Source organism: Arachis hypogaea, chromosome 1 (assembly GCF_003086295.3).
Source record: "Arachis hypogaea cultivar Tifrunner chromosome 1, arahy.Tifrunner.gnm2.J5K5, whole genome shotgun sequence".
Taxonomy (NCBI): Eukaryota; Viridiplantae; Streptophyta; class Magnoliopsida; order Fabales; family Fabaceae; genus Arachis; species Arachis hypogaea.
Genome location: NC_092036.1, coordinates 10,762,514 through 10,783,833, shown reverse-complemented (window position 1 = coordinate 10,783,833; position 21,320 = coordinate 10,762,514). Strand labels below are relative to the sequence as shown.

At 38.8% G+C, this 21,320-nt stretch overlaps 1 protein-coding gene and 1 long non-coding RNA gene across 3 annotated transcripts; one reads left to right on the top strand and one right to left on the bottom strand.

Annotated features, from left to right (window-relative positions):
• Positions 1-3,156: 3,156 nt before the first annotated feature.
• On the top strand, positions 3,157-6,310 carry LOC140183904 (uncharacterized). Its single transcript, XR_011880448.1, has 4 exons — positions 3,157-3,345; positions 3,436-3,490; positions 3,578-3,735; positions 5,977-6,310. It is a non-coding gene; the product is annotated as an uncharacterized lncRNA (long non-coding RNA).
• An 8,513-nt stretch (positions 6,311-14,823) lies between these two features.
• LOC112796232 (membrane-bound transcription factor site-2 protease homolog) lies at positions 14,824-20,356 on the bottom strand. Of its 2 annotated transcripts, none has more exons than XM_025838601.2 (12): positions 20,145-20,356; positions 19,800-19,873; positions 19,185-19,379; positions 18,642-18,707; positions 18,490-18,556; positions 18,279-18,377; positions 18,001-18,104; positions 16,775-16,922; positions 16,587-16,667; positions 16,031-16,492; positions 15,587-15,907; positions 14,824-15,152 (listed from the first exon to the last, which is right to left on the bottom strand). In XM_025838601.2, the coding sequence occupies exons 3-12, from the start codon at positions 19,304-19,306 to the stop codon at positions 15,003-15,005; spliced, it is 1,620 nt and encodes a 539-aa protein (XP_025694386.1). In that variant the 5' UTR covers positions 19,307-19,379; positions 19,800-19,873; positions 20,145-20,356; the 3' UTR covers positions 14,824-15,002. The 2 variants fall into 2 exon arrangements, with proteins under 2 accessions (XP_025694386.1, XP_029153362.1); XM_029297529.2 differs by having other exon boundaries at positions 19,800-19,869; positions 20,145-20,348.
• Positions 20,357-21,320: the final 964 nt, after the last annotated feature.

Genomic DNA, 21,320 nt, shown 5'->3' with positions numbered 1-21,320 from the left:
CATATATTGTACGTGTGTGCAAGTGACTGGGTGTGACAGAAAAAAATTTACTTATGTGTAGTTAAAATAATATGTAGTAGTGTTCATAGATCAGATTCGATTCACATATCTGTGTGGTGTATATCTGAATTTGATATGAAAATTACGGATATTTTGCAAGGCTATCGAGTGGATCAAATTGAGATTTTGACCATATCAAATCCAATTCGCATTCACCCGAAATAGTAAGTGGATTGAACCAATTTGGCTTGATTGAGTGGTTAGCTCAGTTATCTACTTAAGCAAGTGTCAAAAAGTTTGAATTTAATATTGTACATGCAACAATCAATTAACCAACGACTCTTATATGAAACTTGATTACAAGGTTGGAGAACGAAAAGGAAAACAAATTAAAAATCTCACTAAGAGACGCATACCAAATTCATGAATTTCTGTCGGCCAAATTGGATTATTTGGTAGTTTAATTGGAAAAAAAGAAAATTAAAAGTTAGTGATCAAAACATGTTACTATTTCTTACATTTTATAGTATGTTATTTAATGCATACCAAATATTTCATCGGATAATGTACATATATGTACAAATTAATTTGAGATAATCATAGTTTGGCATGACTTACACAATCTTACAATTATTTTATGTCAAGATACAGTTAAAAAAATATATTATTTCAAAAAATAAATTAAATACAAAAATAAATTCTTTTAGAAAAAAAAATGAATGAAACCCATCCGAATATGTTATTTTTGTTTGTTTTTTAAGGATTATCATAATTGGATGGAGTTCAACCGATTTTCTCATTCCAAAAGAAAATGATATTCAGGTCATTTGGAAAGTTTTAAAAGTAGCTTTTTTAAATTTTTAACTTATGAAAAATAATCGTATTAATATCTAATGCAATTTTCAAAACTAAATTGCAGTTTTCTAAGAAGCAGTTATTTAGGAGTTTATAGAGAAGTTAAAAAAATGACTTCTCTCATAATACTACTATTTTTTTATCATATTTCTATAAAATAAACACTTTTAGAATAAAAAATTCAAATACAAAATAACTTATTTATAAGCTACTTTTAATATAGTCATTTATTATTTAAACTATTTTTTAATTAAACTGTTTGTCCAAACTGAGCCTTAATATTGTTTTAATTTATTTTTGAAAATAAAATTTTTAAATTTATTTAAGAAAAATTTCTGATAGAGAAATATCTTAATACGTTTAATCCACTTAAACAGGATGTACAAGAAGACTAATGTTAGTGGAATAATTTGTGTGGTTCACAAAATTTCGGATAAGGATTCGAATCAAAAGTCATACTTTTACTAAAGTAACAAAATTCGAAAAGTATTGGTTTTTCTAACCTTGAATTGACTATCATTGATTATCTCAAAATTTCTCAATTTTGTTTGTTTCCCATAAGTATTTCTTATAATTTGCTAAGCATTTGACTAATACTAACAAAAATTGCTTTCATGGCTGTGAAAATGTGGTTATGTTTTTTTTTGTCAGCTATTGAGGACAAAGAAAAGTACTAGAGCTTGAATAGTAGATTGAGTTAAAGCTAATCTTGAAATAAGTCATGTTCATAAACCAATATTCTTTGCTAGTAAGATGAAAGATTTTCCATAAACCTACTTCATCATCAACAACATCTGACACTGTCCTCGAGTCGTATAATGCCTTGTGTCCACTTGATGATCTAAGTATCTAACACTAACATAATCACTTACGGATGAAGATCAGAAAATTAGTAAAGTGATAAAATAAAGAGTTAATCATTCTTAAATTAAGATAGTGAAACACACATTTCATAGAAATTACAAAATCAACAATGATTAATTTCTCACTTTATTACTTTACCAACTTTTTAACACTTTCTAACTTTGGATCCAAATTCCTATATATGAGGCCAAACCCAAATAAATCCTCCAAAACTCTATGGAATCTAAATCCATATGGTATAAGAATATTCCAAGTTCCAAGGCAAGTATGTCCAAATGAATTGAGTTATGAAAGAAAAGTAATAAAACTACATCTACATCAATAGATAATAAAGGAGCAAAAAATATCTATTACCCTTTGTTTCCTTAGTTTTTTAATCAATTAATCATGGTTCCGTTAACAAGACGGTCTAAATTTGGTTTTGGATGGTTGATTAAGACATTAGCAAGTTAGCATTTTAGAATATGTAATATTCTAAATCACCACCAACAAAAAAGTATATCATTAGAACATAATAAAATTCCAAATCTTTTCCTTTTCCTTTTCCTTTTTACCCTCTATGTCCATCACTGTCCTTTCATTTAGACTTTGGAAAGTGAAACCAAAACAAAAGAAAGATAAAAAAGAAAAGGAAAGTGAAATTTATCATTCTCAAGCTATATGTTTCAGAAACTACTCATAAGTCATAACTTTGCATGTGTCAAATTCTAAGTTGAAGGGTAAGAAAGGGAACAAGAAAATGAAACTAGGAATTTGGACCTTTGAATACACAAGCAAATTCCTTTCTTTCTCTTTTTTGTTTTATTAGTCTTATGCTGTAATTCTTTTTGTTGGAGTCAACAAGATCAAACTCTAGACCTTTTAAGTTATAGAAATTTTGGTACTATGTCATAATACCACTTCTCCCAAAGAATTAAGTTAATAGGAAGAGTCATATGAACGGTTATATTTGTAACAATTTTGTTCACATTATCAAGAAAGTGTAAAATATTTACCAAAGATAACTAGTTTCTCTACAAACTGATCAGGGAAGTTCAGTGTGTAAAAAACCAGCACTTTCTTGCTTGAAGGGTTCAGTTAGTTCCAAACAAGTTATGTGAACATGAACCGTCCTCTGATTTATGTATACAACATATACATGCACACAGAATGATTGGATCAATGCGAATCACATTCCAATAAACAAGATCAGATCACATTCTGTAAAACCCGGTTAATTAACGGCTAATTAACCCATAAATGAGAATTTATTCTAGAAAGCCCAAAATGTGATTTTTGTGGCTAAATGTGATAGAGGAGATTGAGACGAGAATTTCGGTACCAATTTTATAGAATTCGGACCAAGATTGGACCGAACGGGCCAAACCGGGCCAATTGGACCCAAAGTGGGCCCTTGGCCCAACATAACTTAACCAAAACCCTAGTTTTCAGTACTCTCTCTCTTCATTTGTTACACACACAAGCTGAAATTAGAGAGAAAAGGAGGAAGAACACTCTCTCAAGTTCTCTCCCTTGGTTGATCTTCAAACCACCATAACTTTTGATCTAGAGCTCCGATTGCCGCTCCGTTTGCGGCCACGCGTTCACCGCGGAGAGCTCTACAAAACCCATACAATCAATCTTGAGGTAAGCCACGTTTTTCTCTTCGAAATTCCAGCCTTGTTTTCGAGTTTTATGAGCAAAAATGTTGAGATTTTGGGTTCTTTGATGTTATAGGACCCAACTCTCTTGAAGGAGAAGGTTAATCTTATCTCCTTGGACCTTGGGTGTGGTAAGATTCTCAACCCTAGTGTGATTTGTGATTTTATGATGTTTGAGTTTTGAGATGTTGTGTATGGGTATGATGGTTGTGGCTTAGGTTGTGTATGTGTGGATATTGGAGCTGGATTGGTGATTTTGAAAAGCTTGGAAAGGGCTTGGTGGTGAAAAATCTGTTCTTGGAGGTATTGAAGCCTTGAGAGCTTGTGGATAAGTGGTTTGGAAGTGCTCCGGGTGAGCTTGGAAAAATCGGCTAAGGTATGGTTTCGGTTTCCCGTATCTACTATGTAATGTGGTAGGAAATACTTAGGCTAGAGGCCCTAAGATAGGCATTGAATGGTTGGTGTTATTGAATTGTTGATATATATGATGTGGTCATATATGTGATGATGATTAATGATGCCTTGATGGTATGATGTATGAGAAATATGCATGTTGTGATATATGCTTGATGATTGGTTATGGTTGAATTGTGGGTTGGACCATGTTGATGGTGAGTATAATATTGATTGTGTACAATGATGATTTATTGGAATTGGTGTTGTTGAGAATTGGCATGAGTAAGAGTATATGATATGTCAATATATTTGAGTTTGAGCCACTTGAGTGAAGTGGGTTAGAATGATGAGATAGTGATTTTGTATATTGTGGTAAAGTGTCAATGTGTGAGTTGAGGAGGCTTGATGTTGAAATTGATGTATTTTGATTGATTTCAAAGGAAAGGGATGAAAATGACATGTTTTGATTGATTTTGAAAAGAGTTGGAAATTGCTTGTTTTGAAAATGGCACCTTGTGGTTTTTATGAAAAACATGGTTTTTGGGCATAATTTGGTGGAACATAACTTGGACTACGGATCTCTGTTTTGTGCCAAATCTATTTAGAAATGAAATTGGATCCGGGATGTCCATGCCGTTCGAAGAACGGGTGAAAAACGATTTAAAATGAGAAAGTTATGTCCGTTGGAAGATTGGGGTTTAAATTGGTGAATTCTGCAGCTTTTAACTTAGAAAATTTTTAGCAGAATGACCCCTTGCGCGTGGGCGCACTTGGCGCGTGCGCGCCGTTCTTCCCGAAAATGCCATCCACGCGTGAGCGTGATGTGCACGGGCGCGCCGATTGTGCTGCACCCAATGCCCAGCCATTTTCCAGAGAGTTATGCCAGAACTGTGCCAGTGTTGTGTCTGGGGCACGAGAACGCCCACGCGTACGCGTGGTTGACGCGTACGCGCCGATTGGCAAAGTTTTAATCCACGCGTTAGCGTGCATGACGCTTGCGCGTCAATGAGTTTTTGAGGCCACCCACGCGTGCGCGTGGAGTGCGCGTACGCGTGGACCTGTTTTCATCCCAAAGTTGATTTTTGAGTTTTAAAAGCCAAATTTCATACTTCTAAGCCTCCGATCTCACCACTTATATCTTAAATCATTATGATATGCCTAGCTATGAGAGAAGGAGCTAGTGGATGTGGTAACTTGCGAGTGATGCAAGGGAAAATGAATGATCATTGAGGATCAAGCATGATTATGTGAGATGCGGAGGATGGTGGTGGAAGTGCTTGTATGCCATTGGCCGAAGGGCCGTAATTGTTTATGAATATTGGCTGGTTCTGGATTGAACCGTGAGCCAGAATAGCTGTGTATGCTATGAATATTGGCTGGTTATGGATTTAACCGTGAGCCGGAATGGCTGTGTATGATATGAATATTGGCTGGTTCTGGATTGAACCGTGAGCCGGATGGTTGATATGGATGTTGATCCATGGATGAGAATTCATGCATGTTTATGCTGAATTATTGATAATTGTGATTTGCACTTCCACTATCGGAGATAAGAGTTTCCCTGGGTAGTAGCAGTGACTAGCCACCACGTGCTCCAGGTTGAGACTCGAAGCTCTTTTGACCCTATGTCATAAGTGTGGCCGGGCACTGTGAAAGACCCGGATGAGCTCGCCCCCGTAAATATTCACCAGTGAGGGTGATGGATATAGATCATGATTATGATCAAGTTTATGACGAGTATAACTCGAGTTGGGGATGCATGACAGAGGGACAGTCCAATGGTTAGCTACCAGGACTTGTCGGGTTGGCTCTATAACCGACAGATGATATCATCAGCCACTAGGGACAGGCATTCATCATATGCATACTATATGAATTGTTTGAGATTGCCTATTTGATTGCATATTACTTGCTAATTGTCTAAATGCCTTACTTGTTCCTAATTGTATATTTCTTGCTTGATATAACTGTGTTTGCTATATTATACTCCTGCTGGTGGTTGGGAGGTCTGAAGGAATTGGAAAGGGAAGTATTAGTTAGACTGAAGTATCTTTAGTCAGATGCCCTTTATGGTTTAGCTTGCTTATAAGCTTTGATATTATCCGGAGGAAGTTCTAAGATTGCCTTCGACTTTCCTCCATTATTATGTATTATATATGTGGAAGCTGTTACCATGCTAGGGACCTCTGGTTCTCACCCATGCGGATTTTGTGGTTTTCAGATGCAGGACGTGAGGTTTCTCGCTGAGGCATGCTGGAGACTTCTAGATTTGCGAAGATCCTTTGTTCTCGGGGCTATGTTTTAGTTTATATGTTTTGCTTAGATACTTTTATCTCCATTAAATAATACAAACTGTGATGACTCCTCCTATGGGAGAATTTTGGAGAATAGATTTTATGTATTTGTGTCCCTTTGGGTTTCCTTTGGGGTTTTTCCTTATTATATCATATGTATATATTGTTATGCTCGGATCGGTTATCTTCGCAGCCGGATCTTGAGTCTTGATATTCCAGTTTTTGACACTCCTTTGTATATATATAATCACGCGTTGGTTATCCTTGTTCGTTACGTTATCGATCGGAGTGTTGCGCTTTGAGTTGCGATTGGTTTTTGTTTACCCCTTTTTCTACAAAGGCTCCTAGTTATAATCAATCATTCATACTACTATACGTACTAACAGTTTTTTTTATTTTAGAGGTCGTAATACCTTGCCATCTCTGAATTATGACTTAAGCATAAGACTCTGTATGGTAGGGTGTTACATTATGGTATCAGAGCAGTTCGTTCCTGTAGAGCCTGAGGGATGGACTGATTATGCTTCTGTGCATTCTCTGTGTGTGTGTTATGTGCTATTAGTATATCTGCTTGATATAATTGGCATAAACGTTCATGAGCATGCATTTGGGACTTTGAAGTACTAGACTTCCGATATTGAGACTGATCAACTTAATATCGATTGTTTGGTATGTATAGGAACCAGATGGCGCCTCGTGGACGCGGTAGAGGTAGTGTGAGAGGTCGTACGAATGCTCGTGCGCCGGAGAATAACCCTCACGACCCGGTGAACTTTATGACTGCGTTGGAGAACATGGCTGCTGCTATGCAAGCCACTGCTGAGGCTCTTGGTCAACAGATGAACAACCATGGTAATGATGGAGGTGGAGTTCAGGGCCCGATGACACTGGCAAACTTTTTGAAGGTTAATCCACCTAAGTTCAAGGGAACTACTAGTCCGACTGAGGCTGATACGTGGTTTCAGGCTATAGAGCGAGCGCTGCAAGCGCAAGTGGTGCCTGAAGGACAGCGTGTCGAGTTTGCTACCTATATGCTTGTCGGTGAAGCGTCCTATTGGTGGCAAGGTATCCGACGTCTTCTGCAGCAGGGTGATGACTATATCACCTGGAATGTTTTTCAAGAAGAGTTCTATAAGAAGTACTTTCTGACTTCTGCTAGGATGGCTAAGGAACTTGAATTGTTACAGCTGAAGCAGGGTACTATGTCCATATCAGAGTATACTGACAAGTTTGAGGAGTTGTTCAGGTTCTCTCGTATGTGCCAAGGGACTCCGGTGGAATATGAGGAATGGAAGTATGTTAAGTATGAAGGAGGACTCCGGAGTGATATTTTCAGTTCAGTGGGACCAATGGAGATTAGGACCTTCTCCGAGCTGGTAAACAAGTGTAGGGTTGCTGAGGAGTGTGTGAAAAGGGCAACCGCTGAGAAAGGGAGTCAAAGGGGATCATTCCCACAGAACCGAGGGAAAAGCTTTGCACCTAGAGGTTCGTCTTTCAAGAGAGGAAGCTCTTTTAGGAGGCCCAACAACAACAACAACTCCCAAGGGAGGAAGTTTGGGAAGCAGCCTCAGAATGATCAAACTTGTACTAGATGTGGAAGTCACCATCCGGGAGCACCATGCAAGGCCGGATGGGGTTTGTGCTACACTTGTGGAAAGGCGGGGCATAAAGCCGTAAATTGTCCTGAGAAGCAAAAACAAGGTGCTGGAAAAGCACAACAGACTGGTCGGGTGTTCACCACTTCAGCTGTAGGAGCTGAGGGATCTGAGACACTCATTCGAGGTAATTGTGAGATAGCTGGTCAAACTTTAAATGCTTTATTTGATTCGGGAGCATCACATTCATTCATTGCATTTGAGAAAGCCCATGAGTTAGGACTGAAGATTGTAACCTTAGGATATGATCTAAGAGTGTACAATGCTACCCATGAAGCCATGGTGACTAGGCTAAGATGCCCAGAAGTTTCCTTTAGGTTCAAGCAGCGTAATTTCGTTCATAATTTAGTCTGCTTACCGATGATTGGTCTTGATCTTATCTTGGGATTGGACTGGTTATCTAAGAACCATGTTCTGCTAGATTGTTCTATAAAGTCGGTGTACTTTATGCCGGAAGATACTGAAGGGCCGGTCGTGGTGAATAATTATTACTTGAATTCGATGATGGTGAACTGTTCCGGAACCGAATGTCAGGGTATCCTGTTATTAACCGCGGGTGTTTCGGGTGATGATCAAAGGTTGGAACAGATTCCGGTTGTGTGTGAGTTCCCGGAAGTGTTTCCTGATGATATTGATGAGTTTCCACCTAACCGAGAGGTTGAGTTTGCTATTGAATTGGTGTCCGGGGCGGGACCAATCTCAAGTGCTCCTTATAGGATGTCACCGTTAGAGATGAACGAGCTAAAGTCTCAGTTAGAGGATTTGTTGGGAAAGAATTTTATACGCCCAAGTGTATCTCCGTGGGGTGCTCCAGTGTTACTGGTGAAGAAGAAGGATGGGAGTATGCGGCTCTGTGTGGATTACAGGCAACTGAACAAGGTTACAATAAAGAATAAGTACCCATTGCCGAGAATTGATGATCTCATGGATCAGTTACAAGGAGCTGGAGTTTTCTCCAAGATCGATTTGCGATCCGGTTATCACCAGATAAGGGTGAGGGATGAGGATATCCCTAAGACCGCTTTCAGGACTCGTTATGGTCATTACGAGTACACTGTGATGTCTTTCGGGTTGATGAATGCTCCTGCGGTATTCATGGATTACATGAATAGAGTTTTCCGTCCGTTTCTGGATAAATTCGTTGTTGTCTTCATTGATGACATACTGATTTATTCCAAGACTGAAGAAGGGCATGCGGAACACTTGAGGACCGTGTTGCAGATTCTAAAGGAGAAGAAACTTTATGCAAAACTGTCTAAGTGCGAGTTTTGGAAGAGTGAGGTGAAGTTTTTGGGCCATGTGGTGAGTAAGAAGGGAATAGCCGTAGATCCAACTAAGGTGGAGGCTGTGATGGATTGGAAGCAACCAACCACCGTAACAGAGATAAGGAGTTTTCTGGGTTTAGCTGGCTATTACCGAAGGTTTATCAAGGGCTTCTCACAGATAGCTTTGCCAATGACAAAGTTAACCCGCAAAGACACTCCATTTGTTTGGACTCCTGAGTGCGAGGAGAGCTTTCAGACATTGAAAAAAAAGTTGACCACTGCACCTGTGTTAGTGTTACCCGAGCCGAATGAGCCATTTGAGGTGTATTGTGATGCCTCATTGAAGGGTCTAGGGTGCGTGCTGATGCAGCATCATAATGTGGTGGCGTATGCCTCACGACAGTTGAGACCTCATGAAGTTAGTTACCCTACGCACGATTTGGAACTCGCTGCGGTTGTGTTTGCCTTGAAGGTGTGGAGGCATTACCTCTATGGGGTTAAGTTCCAAGTTTTCTCTGATCATAAGAGCTTGAAGTACCTCTTTGATCAGAAAGAGCTTAATATGAGGCAGAGAAGGTGGATGGAATTGTTGAAGGACTACGACTTTGAGTTGCATTACCATCCGGGAAAGGCGAATGTAGTGGTGGATGCGTTAAGTCGGAAGTCGTTATATACGGCTTGGATGATGCTTCAAGAGGAGAAGTTGCTCAAGGGATTCGAGAGTCTGAAAATTGGTGCTCGAGAAGTATCCGGAACTTTGTGTTTGAGCCGATTAGAGATCTCAAGTGATTTTAAGTCCGAACTCCTAAAGGCTCATCAAAATGATGAAGCGTTATGGAAGGTGTTACCGGCTATTGAGCAAGGAAAACAATGGAGAGTGTCAGAAGAAAAAGATGGGTTATGGAGATTCAAGGGTAGGATCATTGTGCCGGATGTGGGCACTTTGAGGCAAGATATTTTAAATGAGGCACACAAAAGCGGATTCTCCATTCACCCGGGAAGTACTAAGATGTACCATGATTTAAAGGCAATGTTCTGGTGGCCGGGTATGAAGAATGATGTGGCGGAATATGTTTCAAAGTGCTTAACTTGTCAAAAGGTAAAGATTGAGCATCAAAGACCTTCCGGGATGTTGCAACCTTTAGAGATTTCACAATGGAAGTGGGAAAGTATTGCAATGGACTTTGTGTCTGGATTGCCAAGGACTAGGGCTGGTTTTGATGCTATTTGGGTGATTGTGGACCGACTGACGAAGTCAGCTCACTTTTTGCCCATTCGTATGACCTACACCCTTGAGGAGCTAGCACGGTTATACATAAAGGAGATTGTGAGACTTTATGGTGTACTTGCTACTATAATCTCTGATAGAGATCCTCGTTTCACTTCAAGGTTTTGGGGTGCATTTCAGAAAGCTTTTGGAACCCGATTAAGCTTGAGCACGGCATACCATCCTCAAACAGATGGTCAATCTGAGAGGACGATCCAAACACTAGAGGATATGTTGAGAGCTTGTGTTTTGGACCAACCGGCGAGTTGGGATCGGTATATGCCATTAGTGGAGTTTGCATACAATAATAGCTATCATGCGAGCATTGGAATGGCTCCGTATGAGGCCTTGTATGGGAGGAAATGTCAATCTCCGCTATGTTGGTATGAAGCTGGAGAGAAAAGCTTGTTAGGGCCGGAAATGATAGCTGAGACTACTGAACAAGTCAAGAAAATCCATGATAGGATGCTCACGGCGCAGAGTCGTCAAAAGAGTTACGCCGATCAGAGGTGAAAGCCCTTAGAATTTGAGGAAGGAGATCATGTTTTCCTTAAGGTTACTCCGACTACGGGAGTAGGTAGGGCGGTTAAGGCAAAGAAGTTGAATCCTCGATACATTGGTCCATTTCAAATCCTGGAGAGGATTGGACCGGTGGCGTATCAGATGGCTCTACCACCTCATCTTTCGAATCTGCACGATGTGTTTCACGTGTCGCAGCTTCGGAAGTACACTCCTGATGCTAGCCATGTGTTGGAACCTGAGTCGGTTCAGTTAAGGGAAGATTTGACGCTTCCAGTGGCTCCAGTCAGAATTGATGATACTAGTATCAAACGGCTGCGTGGAAAAGAGGTTTCATTAGTCAAAGTGGCATGGAGTCGAGGCGGTGTTGAGGAACACACTTGGGAACTTGAGTCGGAGATGCGAACGGATTATCCGCATTTATTCTCAGGTAATTGCATTTGAATTTTGTGGGCAAAATTCCCAATTAGGTGGGTAGAATGTAAAACCCGGTTAATTAACGGCTAATTAACACATAAATGAGAATTTATTCTAGAAAGCCCAAAATGTGATTTTTGTGGCTAAATGTGATAGAGGAGATTGAGACGAGAATTTCGGTACCAATTTTATAGAATTCGGACCAAGATTGGACCGAACGGGCCAAACCGGGCCAATTGGACCCAAAGTGGGCCCTTGGCCCAACATAACTTAACCAAAACCCTAGTTTTCAGTACTCTCTCTCTTCATTTGTTACACACACAAGCTGAAATTAGAGAGAAAAGGAGGAAGAACACTCTCTCAAGTTCTCTCCCTTGGTTGATCTTCAAACCACCATAACTTTTGATCTAGAGCTCCGATTGCCGCTCCGTTTGCGGCCACGCGTTCACCGCGGAGAGCTCTACAAAACCCATACAATCAATCTTGAGGTAAGCCACGTTTTTCTCTTCGAAATTCCAGCCTTGTTTTCGAGTTTTATGAGCAAAAATGTTGAGATTTTGGGTTCTTTGATGTTATAGGACCCAACTCTCTTGAAGGAGAAGGTTAATCTTATCTCCTTGGACCTTGGGTGTGGTAAGATTCTCAACCCTAGTGTGATTTGTGATTTTATGATGTTTGAGTTTTGAGATGTTGTGTATGGGTATGATGGTTGTGGCTTAGGTTGTGTATGTGTGGATATTGGAGCTTGATTGGTGATTTTGAAAAGCTTGGAAAGGGCTTGGTGGTGAAAAATCTGTTCTTGGAGGTATTGAAGCCTTGAGAGCTTGTGGATAAGTGGTTTGGAAGTGCTCCGGGTGAGCTTGGGAAAATCGGCTAAGGTATGGTTTCGGTTTCCCGTATCTACTATGTAATGTGGTAGGAAATACTTAGGCTAGAGGCCCTAAGATAGGCATTGAATGGTTGGTGTTATTGAATTGTTGATATATATGATGTGGTCATATATGTGATGATGATTAATGATGCCTTGATGGTATGATGTATGAGAAATATGCATGTTGTGATATATGCTTGATGATTGGTTATGGTTGAATTGTGGGTTGGACCATGTTGATGGTGAGTATGATATTGATTGTGTACAATGATGATTTATTGGAATTGGTGTTGTTGAGAATTGGCATGAGTAAGAGTATATGATATGTCAATATATTTGAGTTTGAGCCACTTGAGTGAAGTGGGTTAGAATGATGAGATAGTGATTTTGTATATTGTGGTAAAGTGTCAATGTGTGAGTTGAGGAGGCTTGATGTTGAAATTGATGTATTTTGATTGATTTCAAAGGAAAGGGATGAAAATGGCATGTTTTGATTGATTTTGAAAAGAGTTGGAAATGGCTTGTTTTGAAAATGGCACCTTGTGGTTTTAATGAAAAACATGGTTTTTGGGCATATTTTGGTGGAACATAACTTGGACTACGGATCTCTGTTTTGTGCCAAATCTATTTAGAAATGAAATTGGATCCGGGATGTCCATGCCGTTCGAAGAACGGGTGAAAAACGATTTAAAATGAGAAAGTTATGTCCGTTGGAAGATTGAGGTTTAAATTGGTGAATTCTGCAGCTTTTAACTTAGAAAATTTTTAGCAGAATGACCGCTTGCGCGTGGGCGCACTTGGCGCGTGCGCGCCGTTCTTCCCGAAAATGCCATCCACGCGTGAGCGTGATGTGCGCGGGCGCGCCGATTGTGCTGCACCCAATGCCCAGCCATTTTCCAGAGAGTTATGCCAGAACTGTGCCAGTGTTGTGCCTGGGGCACGAGAACGCCCACGCGTACGCGTGGTTGACGCGTACGCGCCGATTGGCAAAGTTTTAATCCACGCGTTAGCGTGCATGACGCTTGCGCGTCAATGAGTTTTTGAGGCCACCCACGCGTGCGCGTACGCGTGGACCTGTTTTCATCCCAAAGTTGATTTTTGAGTTTTAAAAGCCAAATTTCATACTTCTAAGCCTCCGATCTCACCACTTATATCTTAAATCATTATGATATGCCTAGCTATGAGAGAAGGAGCTAGTGGATGTGGTAACTTGCGAGTGATGCAAGGGAAAATGAATGATCATTGAGGATCAAGCATGATTATGTGAGATGCGGAGGATGGTGGTGGAAGTGCTTGTATGCCATTGGCCGAAGGGCCGTAATTGTTTATGAATATTGGCTGGTTCTGGATTGAACCGTGAGCCGGAATAGCTGTGTATGCTATGAATATTGGCTGGTTATGGATTTAACCGTGAGCCGGAATGGCTGTGTATGATATGAATATTGGCTGGTTCTGGATTGAACCGTGAGCCGGATGGCTGATATGGATGTTGATCCATGGATGAGAATTCATGCATGTTTATGCTGAATTATTGATAATTGTGATTTGCACTTCCACTATCGGAGATAAGAGTTTCCCTGGGTAGTAGCAGTGACTAGCCACCACGTGCTCCAGGTTGAGACTCGAAGCTCTTTTGACCCTATGTCATAAGTGTGGCCGGGCACTGTGAAAGACCCGGATGAGCTCGCCCCCGTAAATATTCACCAGTGAGGGTGATGGATATAGATCATGATTATGATCAAGTTTATGACGAGTATAACTCGAGTTGGGGATGCATGACAGAGGGACAGTCCAATGGTTAGCTACCAGGACTTGTCGGGTTGGCTCTATAACCGACAGATGATATCATCAGCCACTAGGGACAGGCATTCATCATATGCATACTATATGAATTGTTTGAGATTGCCTATTTGATTGCATATTACTTGCTAATTGTCTAAATGCCTTACTTGTTCCTAATTGTATATTTCTTGCTTGATATAACTGTGTTTGCTATATTATACTCCTGCTGGTGGTTGGGAGGTCTGAAGGAATTGGAAAGGGAAGTATTAGTTAGACTGAAGTATCTTTAGTCAGATGCCCTTTATGGTTTAGCTTGCTTATAAGCTTTGATATTATCCGGAGGAAGTTCTAAGATTGCCTTCGACTTTCCTCCATTATTATGTATTATATATGTGGAAGCTGTTACCATGCTAGGGACCTCTGGTTCTCACCCATGCGGATTTTGTGGTTTTCAGATGCAGGACGTGAGGTTTCTCGCTGAGGCATGCTGGAGACTTCTAGATTTGCGAAGATCCTTTGTTCTCGGGGCTATGTTTTAGTTTATATGTTTTGCTTAGATACTTTTATCTCCATTAAATAATACAAACTGTGATGACTCCTCCTATGGGAGAATTTTGGAGAATAGATTTTATGTATTTGTGTCCCTTTGGGTTTCCTTTGGGGTTTTTCCTTATTATATCATATGTATATATTGTTATGCTCGGATCGGTTATCTTCGCAGCCGGATCTTGAGTCTTGATATTCCAGTTTTTGACACTCCTTTGTATATATATAATCACGCGTTGGTTATCCTTGTTCGTTACGTTATCGATCGGAGTGTTGCGCTTTGAGTTGCGATTGGTTTTTGTTTACCCCTTTTTCTACAAAGGCTCCTAGTTATAATCAATCATTCATACTACTATACGTACTAACAGTTTTTTTATTTTAGAAGTCGTAATACCTTGCCATCTCTGAATTATGACTTAAGCATAAGACTCTGTATAGTAGGGTGTTACACATTCCAATAAACGAGACTTGATTTCGAAAGATTATTTGTGTGCATGTGCATGTGCATGTTCATGGAAGTTCACTCTCAGGTTTAGAAATCAAAATTTTGAACATTCAGATGTTCACCAAGGAACCGGAATGTTCACAGAATCACACTTCATAAGGCAAAAAAAATGATCTCAGAAAGCAACTAAAGGAGTTCTTGGAAAAAGGCTATAACAGAAGTAAGAAACCCACTGATAAGGCATAGTCTAAGAACCGTCTTCCGCTTTCTTGCGCTTAATGAAGTAAAGTAGGCGAGAGTTGCATCTAAAATGGATTCACCGTCGAGAAAATACACCTGAAAGTATCATCATATTAGAGGAAATTAAAGCAAACAGCATACTGCTATGAGAAGGAATACAAAAGATTTTTGTGCACATTCGATTCCACATTTCTTCCCATCTTTGTTTATTTGACAACAAAGATAGTTTGTAGCATAAAGAAACCAAAACCACTGTCTCTAGTCAGGGCTCACTTGTAGGACATGGAACACAATAACCCACAGATATTGTGACAAAAGCCTTTAGTTAACGTTTTCTTAGCATTATTGTGGTGATTTTTCTTTCTACCATTTCTTAATTCAGCACCAACTTAACATATGAATCATCTTTAACCCACAAATGATGGATATATTTAGGTAAGACCATTTTCCGCTTAAATACGCAAATGCAGAAGTGATGCTTGATATAAGAGAATGCCTATCATATGCAAGAAGCTGTTTTCATTACTTACCGGCAAAGTATTGAGAAAAACCAGAGCCAGAGAGACATGAAATGTCCATACCAAAATATTTTCCAATAAATTTGGAAAATAAGCGGCAAGTTTTAGTCCCCAGCGAGGCTGATATGACGTTAGCTGAATTGAATGAGCCATTGAAATGGCATCACCAACAAAAATAAAAGTCCCACCACAATTAGTTTCCTTAAGGCCAGAAGTTTCAGAAGCTGGTAATCTCTTTCTTTCATGTAATGAACATTCCGGAGAAGTACTTGAATATGTGATCTCAACCCATACTGTGCCAGGCTCCTGAACCGGTGCTAAACAAAACTCATCCTGTAAACAAGAAAGAGAACATTCAGCAGCTATAGTATCTTTATCTTATCATATCTTGTTGCCATGTGATCAACAGAGTGGACAAAAATTTGAAAGCTTAGAAACATTCAGAGATTTTAGTACCCGAGTGCATGTACAACTTCCGTTTGTTGTAGCTAGGCTCCCGTCATCACCACATTTATCAAGTCTGACAACATCTTTAGCATTTAAGCAGTATATAGTCGATCGTCTATTTGAAGGGTCAATTTTTCTCTTATCATCATTCAAAGTAACATTATTGGAGCACAAAACTTTTACAAATGCTGTAAGTTCACTGGGACAAGCATATTGATTTTCTGGCAATCCTGTAATCTTGCCTTCTTCCATCATAAAACTAGAGACACAGTAACCCTTCATTCTATTGATAACCCCCGCGTCTCCGGTGTGCCCGGAAATATTTACATTATGAAGCTTGATATTATATGTTAAAGTATTAACTTCCAACCACTCTTGTGCATTTCTAATTGGTACATTATCCACTGACACAATAACATCACCAGGAGCCAAAAAACCAGACAAAGGTGACGTTGGCGGTACATCCAAAACCTGTGCCCGCGCATAGCCATTGAAAATGCAATAAGTAAGCTGTGCATGCGAAAACCTAAGACTGTATTATGTTATTAATATCTAGAAAAAGTACCATGGGACTATGGCCGCTACTGTATAAGGGAAACAAGAACATGGGCAACAGGAATAATGTCAATCCGCAAGCTGCACAACACTAGAAGAGAAAGGTTGAAGCCTTTAAGGAAAAAAAATAAAATAAAATATGAAAAAGATAGAATATTAAAAATGAGTCGAATTGATCCTATCTCAAATTCAACTTACAACTGCATTATGCCAAATTCCAGCAGAATAGACACTGAGGGAAGTCCAATGTGGTACATTTTGCAGCAATTCATCATTGAAGGCAACTAGAGCACCAGGAAATAGAACTGCAATGAAGATAGCGACATACTCTATTTGTATCCCCTCACTGCTTTCCTTCAAAAAGGTGTAGCATAAGAATCCAACTATTTGCCATTTCAAGCAAAACTAAATTTTGGGATTCTAGGTATCTACAAGCTCATGAATGAAAAAAAAGAATAACAAATTTAACTACACAAATCATCTCATCATTGGTAACATTTCTTTTCAGTGCTTTTTAAATCCTTTTTAACAGCCTTCAAAACAAACTAAGTTTTGGGATTTTAGGTATCTGCAGGCACATAAACTAAATAAAAGAATAACAAATTTGACTACATAAATCATCTCATCATTGGTAGCTTTTTTTGGTTGATAGAATCACCATTAACATTTCGTTGCATTGCTTTTAGATTCTGTTAACAGCCTTCAAAGGAACTAAAGATATTACCATAACCACTGATGCTGAAATACTACAGGGCGGTTAAATAAGGGGTATAACAAACTTATTATGTGATCACTACTTGCATAATAAACCTTCCTTTCTAGCAAGTAGGATAACAAAATTATTATGTGTTCCTCCAAAGCAACTGGCATAACGTGATGTGTCATTTGGTAGTTGTGGTATTGTCATGAAAATTGGAGTAGATCAAAATTTTGAAATATTCTTAAACAACTGCGGGAGATTTCTGAGCAAATTCTATTCTTCTAACCCCCTAACTTCTCTCCAAATTATGTAAGCTACTTAAATTTCACAGCTCATGATATGCATAGAGGACTTTCCCTCTTAGACATATTGAAATATTGAAAAGCTATGATTTATGGATAAATCTTTTGTTTGTTTTTCTTTATAGAGGAATACTTATCCTCTATCTTTACTATTGTATTCCGTCTCCTCATCTTAATGAAATTTGTCTTTTATCCCCCAAAACACCAAAAAAAAGAATAAAAAAATTCACAGCTTTATAATAAAGTAATTAAATATAACAATTAGAATGACAAAGTAGACACAGTGATGTCAATTTACATATTTTCTTTCCAAAAATTGACCTGTGTAGTCCAAAAGGTTTATCTAACTAGATAGTGATGTCACTCACGAAATGTTGTAGCTTGAAACTTCAATTAGAAGGGTAGTAAGCAAAACAACTGACCTAGTGGCTGCAACAGCATGACCAAATTCATGAACAACGACAGATATGATGGTAGAAATACATATATACCCAGCATCTGCAAGTGATAAGCTGGAACCAGACGGCTGTATAGATTGCAGTAAGTTAATAAGAGGATCACAAAGAATGATTATTTACATTCACATTGTTTTGATATTTTGCTGTTGAAATATCTTCTTTGTATTTGCTATCCTTTCTTAAAAAGTATAAAAATAAAACTTCATTCAAACTTAGAGAGAAGAAAAAATGTAGTTGCAAACCAAGGAGGGAAGCCCAAAGAGCAAAGCATTTCTAAGGTTTCCAAGCTTGTTGCCACCGCCAGAAAGATGAAATGCTTTAGCTAATTCCCAGAGAAGAATCTGTGCAAGTATTTCATATATACAACTTAATCAAAAGCGGCGCAGCAGCATATTCTATCTACATATGAAAAAACCATTCAGAAACACGAGATTTCTTAGTAAGGGTGTGTACCAAAGTAACCCCAAGCAAAGCAGAAAGTGCAAATCCAACCCCAACTGAAAACCACACTTTTAAAAACCTGTAAGATAACAAAGCCATTCAAGTAATCAGAAACATGAAGTAATCAAAATTAAAAAACAAAAGGGGGTTGTATAAGGGACCACCTAGCATATCTGCGACCAAAATGGAACAGCGGTTTGTTAAATGTAGAGATTTTGTAGTCACAATACCTGCATTCATATAAAGCAACTCTGGATTACATTAATTCAAAGAGAGAGGACAGAAATGGCGTGGGGATCACAATTTTTTTCCATAAAAAAAGGACAAGAAACTTTTGATGGAAGTTATTTCAGCAAAAATAAAGTAATCCAAATACACACCTTTGTATTAGACTACTCTAGATCCTAAAACCCTAAATCCTAATACAGATACAGGTATCTCTTTATTACATTAATTCTACCGAATAAATACACACAATTATTTTTTTTCCTTCAAAAAATGCCACAAGAAACTTTTGATTGAGTACAAATAAACAACCCAAATGCCTTTGATCATAAGCTATTTTGAACACATCATAAACTGTCTGGTTTTGCCCAATTTTTACATTTAAAAAAAAAACTATTTTTTTTCCATCTAAAAGTACTCTTTTTCCTTCTGAATACAGAAAATGCAATCCACATAGATGGAAATATAGAAAGAAGATTTACCAACAGGAAATGGTATTGTTGGGAACATTATGATGAGAAGCTGCATGAAGGGGAAGAAGAGTGTTGGTTCGTGTGTGCCTTTGATTCCCAAACCTCCTCATACTTCTAGAATCCACTTCCATCACTGAATACTGAATCCTACTTAATAGTGCTAATTGTTGTTAATTAATAATCACATAAATTTTGTTGCTTTCCCTGCATTGAAAATGAACAAGAAATTTGTAATTTTTTTTAGCGGATAAATTAAAAAGCTAAACGAAACAAGGAGGAGACAAACATTGGAAGCTAAGATGAAGATGAAAGAAGAGGGAAGTGAGCTGAGGCATCAACGTTCCAGTTCCATGCCATTAAAGAAGGAGCTCGATTATCCGCCGGTAGTGGTGGTGGCGGCGTCGGAGAAGGGCGGAGGCCGGAGGGAATTAGGTGGTGGGAGTGTTGATAGCGTTCTTGTGTAAATAAATGAGTAAATTGTTGTAAAATAAATAAATAAGGAAGACTCTTCATCTTAGCTTCCAATGTTTTATACAGAACAACCTAACTAAATTACAAACTATCGTAATTTAATCATTCATTCACATCAAACAAGAGTTTACAAGCTCTAGAGATTCTAGGTACCTTGGATAAATCTTGTAAGATTTCGAACCTTGCTTCTCCCACTAAGTATCTTATGCTGCACTCTTGCATTCTGCCTAAAATTCATAAAAGATTAGAAGATAAAACAACATTTTAAGAGAAAAAAATACCAGGAAAAAATCATTGATCTCCACAAATCAGAGTCGCAAAGGGCAGAACCCGAGCAATCTTACTAACAAACCCATTCACAATAAAATAACAGAGGGGGTAAATATTTGTATGTGCTTATCTGTTTTATTTTTAATAAATTAAATCATATTTTCTTTTGGAATTCTAATCAATTAATCAGAGAGAAAGCTCGAACAGGGGAGACGACGGGCGACAGACCTTCCTACGACGGCGAGGTGGCTTCCAAGGACGACGACGGAGCTTCCACACGCGACACAGCTTCCTATGTTGGCGACAGAGCTTCCACACGCGGCGCCTGTCCCAGCGGAGAAAAGTTCGGCGATGACAATGAAAGAGGACGGTGGCTGCGGGCAGGGGGCGGCTGAGAGTAGGTACGGATCAAAAAATTTTAACGGGAGGATTCGAATTTTGGATAATTTTTTTGAGTAATATCTCAAATAGGTCCAAGAAATTTACCATCGGACAGTGTTTTTCTACAAAATTTAACTAAGATTTCGACCTTGAGGTTCTCAGATATCCACCAAATACGTCCTAAAACCGTTTGATCAGATTAAAGTGATGACGTGTCAGGTTAATTGCGACATGTCACCTTCAGGATATTTTGTTCCCCATCCACACTGAACAAAACGACGTCGTATTGGAATCAGGGGCAAAACGACGTCGTTTTGGGGAGGACAAATTTGTCCCCACTTAGACAAAGAATGTAAACGGTGCCGTTTTCATGTGGGGGGACCTATTTGTCTTATAATAGTATCTTAGGGACCTATTTGACCTATAATTCGTGATGTTAAAAGAAACTATATTTACTTCAACGCGCAAACCTTAAAAACACATTGACATTGGTCTGTTTATTTATCAAAATGGTAACATAAACGTGAGAATCCAAACATGTTAGCCACACAAATATTTGGCTTCAATAAAAACACAAATCAAATCAAGTCAAAAGAAGGTTTATTTTCTTTAACATAAACTAAACGAAACCATTCTAAACAACATAAAGTCTTCTTCCTTAAACATAACAAAAGGTTGTAACATAACTAAGACAAAAACTTTCACACTAATTCTTAGAAGCATCATTTCTTAAAAGACTGGTTCAACCTTGGTGTTGGAATGAATTTGAACAACTTAGATACTGTGCCACTGGTTGCAGCTGATATTGTCTCAGCACTAACACTCCCCGAATTCTTGGCCCTAATTACTGTCTTCTTGTACGTCTAAAAGAAAGCTGAGTTTGGAATAAACAGTATTGTTATCACCATGTTCCACACAGAGTTCAACTGCTTACATTAAGCCACTTACAAGGGGCAAAACAACATCGTATTGAAACTAGGGGTAAAATGACATCGTTTTGGGGAGGACAAATTCGTCCCCACT

Coding starts and splice junctions, on each gene's coding strand:
- LOC112796232 (XM_025838601.2), bottom strand. CDS start 19,306: ATGGAAGTGGATTCTAGAAGTATGAGGAGGTTTGGGAATCAAAGGCAC. Junction 15,908..16,030: donor GAAGTTGTACATGCACTCGG/GTACTAAAATCT, acceptor TCTTGTTTACAG/GATGAGTTTTGTTTAGCACC. Junction 15,153..15,586: donor TTTTTCTCAATACTTTGCCG/GTAAGTAATGAA, acceptor TGATACTTTCAG/GTGTATTTTCTCGACGGTGA.